Source organism: Halichoerus grypus, chromosome 4 (genome assembly GCF_964656455.1).
Source record: "Halichoerus grypus chromosome 4, mHalGry1.hap1.1, whole genome shotgun sequence".
In the NCBI taxonomy this organism is placed as follows: domain Eukaryota; kingdom Metazoa; phylum Chordata; class Mammalia; order Carnivora; family Phocidae; genus Halichoerus; species Halichoerus grypus.
Genome location: NC_135715.1, coordinates 89,207,556 through 89,219,998, shown reverse-complemented (window position 1 = coordinate 89,219,998; position 12,443 = coordinate 89,207,556). Strand labels below are relative to the sequence as shown.

The 12,443-nt window shown below is 35.5% G+C and overlaps 1 protein-coding gene across 2 annotated transcripts in view; it reads left to right on the top strand.

The window, feature by feature from the left end:
- The window catches only part of CNTNAP5 (contactin associated protein family member 5), a 791,720-nt gene that overhangs the window by 386,150 nt on the left and 393,127 nt on the right, over positions 1-12,443 (top strand). For both annotated transcript variants that reach the window (XM_078070660.1, XM_078070661.1), the window contains exon 7: positions 6,125-6,268. In XM_078070660.1, coding sequence (XP_077926786.1) covers positions 6,125-6,268 — 144 coding nt within the window. The remainder of the gene's footprint in view (positions 1-6,124; positions 6,269-12,443) is intronic.

The window sequence follows — 12,443 nt, the reverse complement described above, 5'->3', positions numbered from 1 at the left end:
AGAAGATAAAAAGGTCATCATAAAATAATAATCAGTGTTGTCTCTAAAAACATCCACACTAGGCAGATGCATGTATCAAGAAAAATATCAATCAAATACAAAAACCCCCAAAATACAAAACAAAACTGTTCATTCCTACTAGTTAGATATTGCTTAACACTACCCTTAGATGAGCTGCTTGTGTGGCAATTTCAAGATGTGGAGACCAGGAGCCAAACTCAAGGAAGTGATCATTGGTTTTCCAGTTATGCTGCTAGATGAATGAACTAATAGCATTAAAGGAGAAAAGCCAGTGTTGCAAACTTGGGAGACAGTCAATCAGATGCCAGGTGAACTAAGCAGAATAGCTTGAGAATGAATCAATATTCAATATGTAAATGATGGTTAAAATAATTTGGCCATCCCAGGTCATGCAGAAGAGTGAATTTAGTGTGAATTGCTTGATGGACAGAAACATAGTTTAGAATAATATTTTAATTTTTATTCTGTAAAAAAAATCAATATTATATGTGTAAGAAAGAAATCAATATATGAAGCAAATTTTTCCATTCTAATTTATCTGATAACAAACTATCTATAATTCAAGAGTATAATTATAACCCCAAATTCTCAGCTACTTGGAAAATTTGAAAATATAAAATACATCAAAAATTTACACACACATTCAAATGTGCAGAAACACAATTTTGTTTCTTTTCCCCAACTGAATTTGATACGCACATCAGCCCCTGCTTCCCCTGATGGCAGAAAAATCTAACCTTGATAATGAATGATAACTAGTTAATGCTTGTTTAAAACTTAGTGCACTGTGTAAATATTGCATTGTATCAGTGTTTCCTCTTTCCCCCTTATTCTTTCCTTTTCCCTGGGCAGAACACTGGCTGGAGGGCTTGTGTATTATCCTGAACTAGGGGAGACTTGGGGATAAAGTGTTGGCTTCTGTGGCTGCTGTCCATGGTACTTGTTATGGGTTCATGCTTTGAGGTCTGGTCACTTGGACTCTCTCAGGCCTCTAGATCCAGCTACCAACCTCAGTCCATCCATATCCTGCATCCTGCTCTCATAGGCTAGGGGATCCTCAACAGTCTACCTCCCACTATACTAGAGTGACCAGGTTATTGTGAAGAACCCTCAGACCTTTCCGTATTGTCATTTACCTCAACCATTGATAGTCTGTCTCCCTTCTGGCAAAGTTTTGCTCTCGGACCCTGCTGAATTTGAGACATCTGTAATAAACTGTTTGGGGAATGAGGGGAGAAATAACTATGTTTTCCAAAATCTGTCTTGTGATCACTATGAACACCCTCCCCCCGCCCCCCAACCTCAGCAGGTTTCAGTTTTGTAGAGAATCAAAGAACAGGGCCTACACTACTGTCTAACTATATCTTGTCTCCACCAAATTTCTCCAAATGTCCTCCACCCAGGCTAGAAACAGCTTTTTTTTTTTTTTTTTTGTCCTTAGTGTGACAGAAAATCACGATTTTGCAGTAGATAGTATTATCTATACTACTTGGCTTCTAAAAAAAAAGGAAGAAAGAAAGAAAGAAATCAACCTACTTCAAATCTTTCAAACACTAATTTTTGCTATTTAAAAGAGTTTTTTTGTCTTTATCTCTTTTTCAAGTATTGCCCTGTGATTACTATTTTCCTAAATCACAAGTGAGTGAAGTAGAGCGTTAAAAACATTTTTACAAATTGAGAAAGGTGGCCAACATTTTAAAAAGTGTCATTATATATTTAAAATTATAAAAATGATTAAGAACTTATGTCCACACAAAAACCTGCACATGGATGTTTGCAACAGCTTTATTCATGGTTGCCAAAACTTGGAAGCAACCATCATGGCCTTTAGTAGGTGAATGGATAAATAAACTGTGGTATAGCCAGATGGAATATATTCAATATTAAAGAGCAATGAGCCATCAAGCCATGAAAAGGCATGGGAAAAATTTAAATACATATTACTAAGTGAAATAAGCCAATCTGAAAAGGCTACATACTATATGATTCCAACAGTATGACATTCTGGAAAAGGGAAAAACTATGGAGACAGGAAAAAGATCAATGATTGCCAGGGCTTACAGTTGGAGGGCACGGGAGAGGGGTGAATTGGCAGAGCTCAGAGGTTATTTTTAGTGCAGTAAAACTGTTTTGTATGATACTGTACATGGCATTATACATTTGTCCAAACCCAAAGAATGCACAACACCAAGGGTGAACTGTAATGTAAACTATGGACTTTCGGTGATTATAATGTGTCAATGCAGGTTCATCAGTTGAAACAAATGTACCATTCTGCTGAATGATGTTGATAATGAAACAATCTATGCCTGCGTGGGGACAGAGGTGTATGGGAAACCTCTGTACCCTCCTCTCAATTTTGCTGTGAACCTAAACCTCTCCAACAAATTTTATTTACAAAAAAAATAAGTAAAAATAACAAATATTCAATCTAGTTTTTACTAATTTATGGCAACAATTTAGAAAACAGAAAAGTATCTTTTTTTTTAAAGATTTTATTTATTTATTCATGAGAGACAGAGAGAGAGAGAGAGAGAGGCAGAGGGAGAAGCAGGCTCCCAAAGAGCAGGGAGCCCGATGCGGGACTTGATACCAGGACCCTGAGATCATGACCTGAGCCGAAGGCAGACGCTTAACCATCTGAGCCTCCCAGGCGCCCAAAAGTATCTTTTTTTTAATGTAACTGAATCAAATTGAAAATATTTGAATATTGCAACAGATCAAGGAAGATTTTATATAAGTTATCAAAGAAAGAATTTTACAAAATATTTCTGAACTAAATAAATTCATTGGTGTTTTTTAAGTTCCCCAGAGTATTCCCCAAGCTTTATGAGTCATCCTTAAATAGAATCAAAGATAAAACTCCAAGAGTTGTTCTCAGAGATAAATCTGAACTTGATCTAAATACTTGACAAAAGAAGAAAATTAGAGCTCAAATTCATTTACTACTTAAAATGCGAGCACATGCATTTCAGGGCAAATGGAGCACATATGTGGTTCAAAGAGAATCTATTAATTTATGATCTGTTAATATAATTCAACCCATCAGGAGTTTGAACAAAGTACCCTGTATTCTTATTTTATAGGGATATCTTAAAAAGCAATGGATAAAACAGCATTCATTTCTCAGTTCAAATTAATAATAAATAAATAAATAAATAATTTATGTGTTAAATAGGAGTAGAAGGATATCTCTTTAATGTGATATAGAGTCAGAATCAGTATTATATGTACTCAGAAAATATATAAAGAATACTATTTTGGGATGCCTGGGTGGCTCAGTTGGTTAAGCATCTGCCTTCGGCTCAGGTCATGATCCCAGGGTTCTGGTATCGAGCCCCGCATCGGGCTCCTTGCTCAAACAGGGAGCCTGCTTCTCCGTCTCCCTCTGCCTTTCTCCTGGGCTTGTGCTCTCTCTCTTTCCCTCTTTCTCTGTCTCTCAAATAAATAAATAAATGAAATCTAAAAAAAAAAATACTATTTTTTTTTTTTGCAAAGTTCTGTATGATACCATATATACAAACGATTTAATATTGTTTAAAAAGTTTTGGACAGGGGCACCTGGGTGGCTCAGTCTGTTGGGTGTCTGACTTTTGGCTTTGGCTCAGGTTGTGATCTCAGGGCCCTGATCTCAGGGTCATGGGATGGAGCCCTGCATAGGGCTCTGCACTGAGCAAGGAGTCTGCTCAAGTTTCGCTCTTCTTCTCCCTCTGCCCCTCCCCACCTTGCACACTCTCTCTCTCTTGCTCTCTGTAAAATAAATATTTTGAAACTTTTGGACAGATTTTAGAAAGTTTTTACAAAGACAGTGGAACAAGAAAAAATACATAAGCATTGTCTTGGAAGAGGGTAAAGTGTTTTAAATATGACTTATGATTATTTCCTTTAAAAGTTCAATGATATTAGCTAAAACATATTATTTAATATAAAATCATCTGGATAGAGAAAACAATAGGATAGTCATGTAATTTATATGACACAATGTTTAATTAATGAAAACAATTCATTTATAATGGAATTTTTTGAGATGTATTTGACATATATTAGTTTCAGGTGTATAGCATAGTGACTCAATATGTGTATATATTGTGAAACGATCACCACAATAAGTCTTTTTAACATCCATCATCACACATAGTTACAAATTTATTTTTTGTGTGATGAGAACTTTTAAGAGCTACTCTCTTAGCAACTTTCAAACATATAATACAGTATTATTAACTATAGTCACCATGCTTTACATTACATCTTACAACTTATTTATTTCATAACTGGAAGTTTGTACCTTTTGAGTTCCTCTCTACCCCTTTCTTCCACCCTCACCCCTTACCTCTGGGAGCCATCAATCTCTTCTCTATATCTATGAGTTCATTTGTTTCTTTTTCTTTTCTTTTCTTTTTTTTTTTTTTTTTTTTTAGATTCCATACAGTAGCAAAATTTAAAAACATGAAATTCACAGAAATTAATTTAATGATGAATATATGAACTAGGGTAAAAAATGATAACCTTAGGTGATGGATCTCACCAAAAATATTTGAAAATAGACAAAGACATTGTGTTCTTATATAGGAAGATGAAATACTTCAAAAATATCCATTCTTCTCCAAGTAAATGTGTCAATGGAAATAACAAATTCTCAATCAAAATCCCAACAGGTTATTTGAGATAAAATAATTCTGAAATTCAACTTTAAGATAAAATATGCAAAAATATCAAATAATTTTCCTACAGAATAAAGCAATAACAAGTAAAAGTAGACAGCAGGGCAAATAATCCTTATCACATATTACAATTTTTCTAAAATAGTGTGGAACTTTTGAGGAAAAAATAGATGTCTAGAAGTAGCCCTGGGTATATGAGGAGCTATTCGTATAAAACAAAGGCATTCTGGTTGGGAGAACACAACTTCCTGAAACACACCCAAGCATCAGTATGGTTTAAATTCTTGCTGAAGGTAACATCTCAAAGCAGTGAAGAAAATATGGCTTACACATTGAATCCTGTTGTGATAAACATGATTATAGAAACTATCCTGTTTCTCTTGTATAATGGGAAGAATATTCACAACAAACCATGTTTGTTCTTTAAATCATATTACATTATTATTATTTTTTTAAGATTTTATTTATTTATTTGACAGAGAGAGACACAGCCACAGCAGGAACACAAGCAGGGGGAGTGGGAGAGGGAGAAGCAGACTTCCTACCGAGCAGGGAGCCCAATGCGGGGCTCGATCCCAGGACCCTGGGATCATGACCTGAGCCAAAGGCAGATGCTTAATGACTGAGCCACCCAGGTGCCCCAGTATTACATTATTAAAGCAATTTGTAATATTTTACTAGAAAGAGCGGTAGTAAAAAAAATACAAAACGAGTATCTCATGCTCTTCCCAAAAACAATCGTGATTAACAGTTCAGTGCATTTCCTCCAAGTCTATACTGTATGAACAATTTTTTGTTGTTGACATCATAACTTGATTTCTCAATCAGCATTATGCTCATTTGCCATTTTATCACACATGTTTAAGAAACACCATTACTGACAACTAAGTACATTTCCACATATTAATTCTTGATTATTTCCTTTAAAGAAATTGTATGGGATATTTGGATTATTTTCTATCTTTTGTCTTTATAGAAAATAATTTGGAAATAATCATGTACATAAGCTTTTTTGGTGCAATGCAGACTTTTAAACTAGGTATCTCTGTAGGTGAATAGAGGCATATTCTGTTTGTCCCTTGGCTTTCATTTGGCCATAACCTCTCAGATGTTTGCACAGGAGATAAATATAAAGTTGATGATTTTTTAAAATTTTTCCCTCCTTCTATAAATTATTGTTTTATTTAGTATTAAAAAGGTTCAGAAAGGAAGTGAAATAGTTTTGTAAAATAAGCCCTTAAAAAGCGAGCAATTATAGTTATTTTTATATGGGCTAATCAGTATCCTTTTAAATGTGCAATCAAGTGGCATCTATAATTATTTGAGCCACTTGGCTCGCACATACAATTGAAACTACTAAAATTCACTTGCTTACTTTTCTTTCCTACTCCTTCAGGGCTTATAACTAAGAGTTGATTCTTTTTTTTCTTCTCTTCATAAAGCTTAGTTTTGGAGGAATTCCAGTACCAGGCAAACCTGGGACCTTTTTAAAGAAAAACTTCCATGGATGTATTGAAAACCTTTATTACAATGGAGTAAACATAATTGACCTGGCTAAAAGACGAAAGCATCAGATCTACACTGTGGTAAGTTAACATCTTTCTCAGCGTGGTGGTTTCTAATACATTGGAGTAAGTCTTTTTCCCATCCCATCTCCTGAACCTCTTTATAATGTGTTTATATTATACTTTTTGAGGTCCTATCAGTCTCCCAGGTGAAACTGGAGAGAAGAGAAAAGGCAGGGACTGAGTCAGTGTGAATTGCATTATCAGGAGTAACAATACATTAGAAGCACCTAGAGAATTCCATTTTCCTGGCTATCAGTTGTGTGCTAACTGTGGGGAGTGTTTGCAGCTTACCCTGGTCAACACCAATCTCTTTATTATCTCTGGGAAATGCAACAGTGGAGCCACAGATTCTATTAAATTCTATAGCTTGGGAATTGTGTATTTGTCTCATTATTTATATTAAAATATGGAATTTTGAACAAAAGAGGTTGAACTTCGTGTGTTTTTGAGATTTCCTTTGTAGCATTTATCATGCTGGCAAGTTATATACTTTTCTAATTCATTAACATTTATCTTCCCCAATAGACTGAGGGCCAGAACTGTCTTTTTCATTTTCATCACTGCATACCCAGTAACTAGAGGAGTGCCTTGTACATAGTAATTACTCAATAGTGGTATTGATATTTCCAACTATAATTGTGGATTTGTTCATTTCTCCTTCCAGTTTTATCTGTTTCGCTTCATATATTTTATATCTCTGTTGTTTAATACATACACAGGATTGTTGTCTTTGTGGTGGATTGACCTTTTTATCATGATGTAATGTTCTTCTCTATGATAATTATCTTTGCTCTGAAATCTACTTTATCTGATATTAATATAAACACTCCTGTTTTTTTTAATGAATGTTTATATGAACATACCATTTTTTCATTTTATACATTTAACTTGCCCATATCACACATTTGTAGTGAGTTTCTTGTACACAATAAATAGTACAGTCATTTTTAAATCCACTTTGTCAATCTCTTTTTTAAATATTTTCCTTTATCTATGCCTGCTTATTATAAAATTATTTTATTATTTCCTCTCTCTACATTTAGAATCATTATCAGTGTCATTTTGCTTCAACTGTCAAACATAATTTAGAAAACTCAAGGGAAGAAAATCTATTTTACTTACTATTTTTGCTTACTGTTATTCTTTCTTCCCTCCTGAGCTTTCCAGATTCCTTCTTTTACCCTCTTATTTCTGTTTTAACCAACTTCCTTTGCCATTTTTCAAGGTGTGTGTTGGTGACAAATTCTTAGTTGTCCTTCAATCTATAATGTCTTGGTAGCCATTCCATTCTTTAAGGGTATGTTCTCTGTATAGAAGACTCTGGTTTTATTTATTTTTTTTAATTTATTTTCAGTCCTTGAAAAATATTAGGCCACTTTCTTATGGCTTCAATGGTTTCTGGTGACGAATCCACTATTACTAAGATATTTTGCCCCATATATAAGCTGTCATTTCTCTTTCAGTGCTTTCAAGATCTTTCTTTTGTCTTTTGTTTTCAAAAGTTTGACCATTATGTGTTGTGTGGTTTCTTTAGGTTTATCTTGTTTGTATTTCATTCAGTTTCTTGAGTGGGCTGCTGTCTTTCAACAAACTTAGGCAGTGTTCTGCCATTTGAGTAATTTTTAGTCCTCTCTTTCTTTTCTCTTTTCTGAATTCCACAACAATGAATGCTAGAAATTTCATTATAAGCCCACAAGTCCCTGATCCTCTCTTCATATTTTCTTCTTGGTTTCTTTTGTCTTTTGTTCAAGTTGAGTAATTTCTATTGTTAGATCCTCAAGTTCACTAATTCTTTTCTTATTATCTTCATTCTGTTATTGTGCATATCTCTTAATTATTTTTATGACTCTTACTGTATTTTTAAGTTCTAAAACTTTCATTTGGTTCTTCTTTACCTTTTATGTTTCCTTGCTAACACTTTCTATTTCTTCGTAGATCTTTCTATTTTCTTGTCTCAAATATGCAATCATTGCTTGAAGGATTTTTATTATAATGGCTGCTTAAAACTATTTGTCACATAATTCTAACATTATTTTTTTTTTTTGTCATCTCAGGGTTGGCATCTATTGATTGTCTTTTTTCATTTAATTTGAGGTCTTCCTGTTTCTTGGTATGACAAGAGGATTTTTATTTTAACCTGGTCAGTTTAGGGATTATGCTATGATCAATCATATTAGCTGTTGATTAGCTATTCTGTATTAGCTGTCTTCCTCTGACACTATTCCAATAGGGGAGAGGGGATTTTACCTAATTTCTCCTAGGTGGGGGTAGTGTCCAGGTTTTCCGCTCAGACCCCATTGACACCTAAGTGTAAGGTGGGGAGGAATAAGAGCTCTAGTTCCCCATACACTATTCAGTGATATCTCTAACTGGCTGGCATGTGTATGAAAACCTCATCACTGTTCTCCACGTGACCTCCATTGTCATAGTGTGTATGTGTGGGGGGATGTCCTTGTTATTACTAAACTGATGAAAGTCATGATTTGGCACTAAAACGTCTTCAGCACCATCCGTGCAGGAAGTGGATGGGGTTGCTCATAACTGCTGAGTGGGGGTACATAGTCCAAGCTCTACCAGACATGTGGTTTCAACTGATACTACAGGGAGAAGCTTGCTACTCTCTGACAAGGCTTAAAGTCCCTGCTCCCTACTCAGTCTTCTCTGACCCAATCTTGATCAGGGGTTTTGACAGCTTGTTATAGCATGGATGAATGGAAATAGGGTCAGAGTTTTTTGTATGGTGTTTGGCTGGCATAGAGCAGTCATTGTCTAAAGATATTCTGTCTTACTATGCTGTCCCTTTCCTGGGCCTTTGAATATAGAAAGCAGGCTTCTAATTGGGATTTACTTTTTATCTGCACCAGTTGGTCTCTCCAGGTTGCTGACTTCTTCAGCAACAAGTCTAAGATGTATGAGACAAAAAGAAAATCTGGGAAATTCTTCACTATTGTTCATTGGTTCTCAAGATCCTTAAACATGTGTTCTTCTCTCCACCATTCAGAGTCTTCTTAGGTTTATTTTATACATAGTGTCCAGCAGTTTTTAGTTGTACTTAGTGGGAGTAATAGAGAAAATTACACTACTCCATCTTCCCAGAAGTGGAAGTCCTTTAAACTGACATTCTTCCAAAAGTCATGACAAGAGGAGGCCATTGCATCACTTGACAGGCAAAATCTGATTATTTTTGTAATCTCGCCAGGAAACTCTCTGGAAAACCTATGGGACTTAAATGACCTTGATATTTATTTTCCCCATGATAAGTATACCTTATAATGAATATTTTATTTCATTTGGGCATTTGAATTTTATATAGGTAAAGCATTTTCTAAAATGGCCATTGGATTCCAGGGTGTGAGATAGACTTGCTTGCTTGAGGGGAATCATATGTGGGTTAGAAGTTGCAATTATTTTAAAAGGTTAGTGCCAAATTTCTGACTCCTGTAGTTTTGAAGAGTAAGGATGGTGCTAAGAAGGCTTTAATCCTCTGGCTCTGGTTCTAGGAGATCCAGTGACATTACTTACCCATCCTTGGCTCATGCTCAGGGATCTTGACAATTATCTTATCCACCGGTACTTAGGTTGTCCATTTCCCAATTGACCTAAGCCCTAGATTGTTGGTGATATTTTTCTTGAGTCTCCTTCGGGAAACTTGAGCCATGTAAAATATACTCATGCCCATCCCATCCCCAATATTGCTAACAAATATTTCATAATGTACCAGTGTCATTGATTTCAGTCTGCTTGTTGGTTGTAAGATCCCATGCTACTGGGAGTTTCGTTTAGAGTAATAACATGAACATCAACACATCTGAAAGACAAGACACTGCCATTGTGCAAGGAGTTGGTAGAGTGTGTTGAAACACAAGGAGCTCATGACATTGTTCACTTCCATTGTTTATAAACAGGTTCAAAAATATGTGAGCCTGAGCCTTATATGTAAATAACTAAAATCCTCATGGCTGTATTCAAAAAAGGAAATACCCATACATATTATGTGTTAGAAATGTCTTTAATGATGATATATATTTAAGAATGTGCTGGTTACACAGAGCAAGAAAAGGAGAACATAGAGAAAAAAATGAATTTCTGAATACTGGAAGCTTTCATCATCTCTTTTTTCCTGAGACAATGATTAACCAAAACTTTAACAAACGTTTTGTTGTTTTTATACTACTTTAGCACTTACCAAGTTGCCTGAAACTTTTACTAGCATACTTCATTCCTCAGAGTTTAATTGGCTGTCGGTATTGTTAAGATGAAGCACAAGGAATCCATTTAGCACTAATGTACTTGGGAAAAAAAAATCCCAAGAAAACTGTTTCACTTTGCAGGTAGACAACCTTTAGTTTTAAACTTTAAAACTTAAAGAAAAAAAAAAAAAGAAACATTATTTTTATTCCAAATTGCTTCTATTACCTTGCTTAAGTGAGAATTCATATCACTACACAGGCACACAGACACACACACACACACACACACACACACACACACTCCTTTCTATACCTAGTTTTTTTTCCTTTAGGAATTCTGTGAGGGAAGGGAGAGTTTGCACTGTTAATTACAAGTACAAACTCTTTTATTCCCCTACTCAGGCTTAAAGTGTTTCCCCAAAGACATAATATCAGCTTTGCTCCAAGTTACTAAGTCACTGCTGTGCTAAGTCAGGGTTTTTGAAAGGGATGGTGCTTTTGCCCTTTGCCAGTGTTCACAGACTCTCACACAGTTATTGAGTCTTGGAAAGCTCAGAGTTTATCAGGAGAGTTGAGGAATCAATAAATCAGGTAGAAAGTGTTATGATAATACCCATAAATTACAAAATGCGATTCAAGGCTCAGGGAAGCACCCGTGTTGGCCTCATCCAGCACAAACCTCTCTAGCAGGCGGCACTCAGGGAGCATCCACATTGCAATTTGTCATTCCCTTCTGTGGGACCTGCCCACTCCCTGGAGATTTAACAGCTATTCCATGGGGATAATTCAATTTGGTCTTTATGGCTTGATTTGACTACAAGACGATCCTCCACATCCTGAAATGCAGTAAAACTAACAGCTTAAAGTAGACATAAAAAATACCTCTCTATTCTTCCTCAAATCTTTCATCCTATGCTAATACAGCACCATATAATAAACAATCAGAAAGTAAATGGCCCATTGAAGTGTGTGTACGGTACCTGTAATGTGGATTATTATATACATAATATAAGAAATATATTGCCCTGCTAGTTTCCTGAAAATGATTAATTCATACCTTCCACTTCACAAGAAATGCTGCTTCTTTTTCAGCTCTGTTTTCTGAGTGTTACATCCCCTCTTCTAGAGGCAAGGAGAATAATGTGATTGTTTGGTTATTGGCTGAGGTCTAACTTACTTCACTATAGGTTCTAAAATGATTTTTTTTTTCATTTAAAGGAAGAGCATAGTAGAAAAGGTCTTGTTCCTTTACTTTGTCTTCAATAGAAGAGGGAAAAAAAGCAAATGGCTAATAGCAGGACTATGGATATAGACTTGGCTTTGGAGCTAATTGACCATGTCAATTCACTTCTGTGCCTTTGTCTCCAAATAATTGAAATTAAGGAATTGAATGTGTGATATCCAATACTAAGCACACAGAATGATACTCCCAACCTCATGGCTGAAATTGCCTGATGCAATCCCAAAATGTGTTTTCACTCAGCCGATAGGGAAGCCTCTCGGTCTTCTCAAACCGGCACTTGCAGTAACATAATGGCTGATAGACCAGTTACATTCCTAAATGCATAGGTTAGTATTCTATGATTCCAACAAATAAAAATGTAGACTGGTGACAGCTTAGGTTCTACTTCCTGAATCTGAAGTTTAGTTTATTTCCAAACCGTATGAACCATGAAGTGGGTTTTGAGTAAATATATTACAAACTTGTTTACCTAATTCTTTTGAGGAAATTGAATGGCCATCTCCAGTCCAGATTTTATCAAATGATGGGCTTCATTGAAATAAAGAATGTAAAAAAGATGTTGCCCAGTGGACTTGAGTGTAACAGGCATACAGATAGGCAAAATGGCAGGCTTCTGTGAGGTTTATTGTCTCCTGTTTGCATCTGTTGCCACAACACTCACTGCAGTGTGGTTGTTTATTTCTTGTAGTTCTGAAGCCAAGAAAATACACTCAGAGATAAATATAAGTGTGCACATAAGATCACATGCACACTCACATGT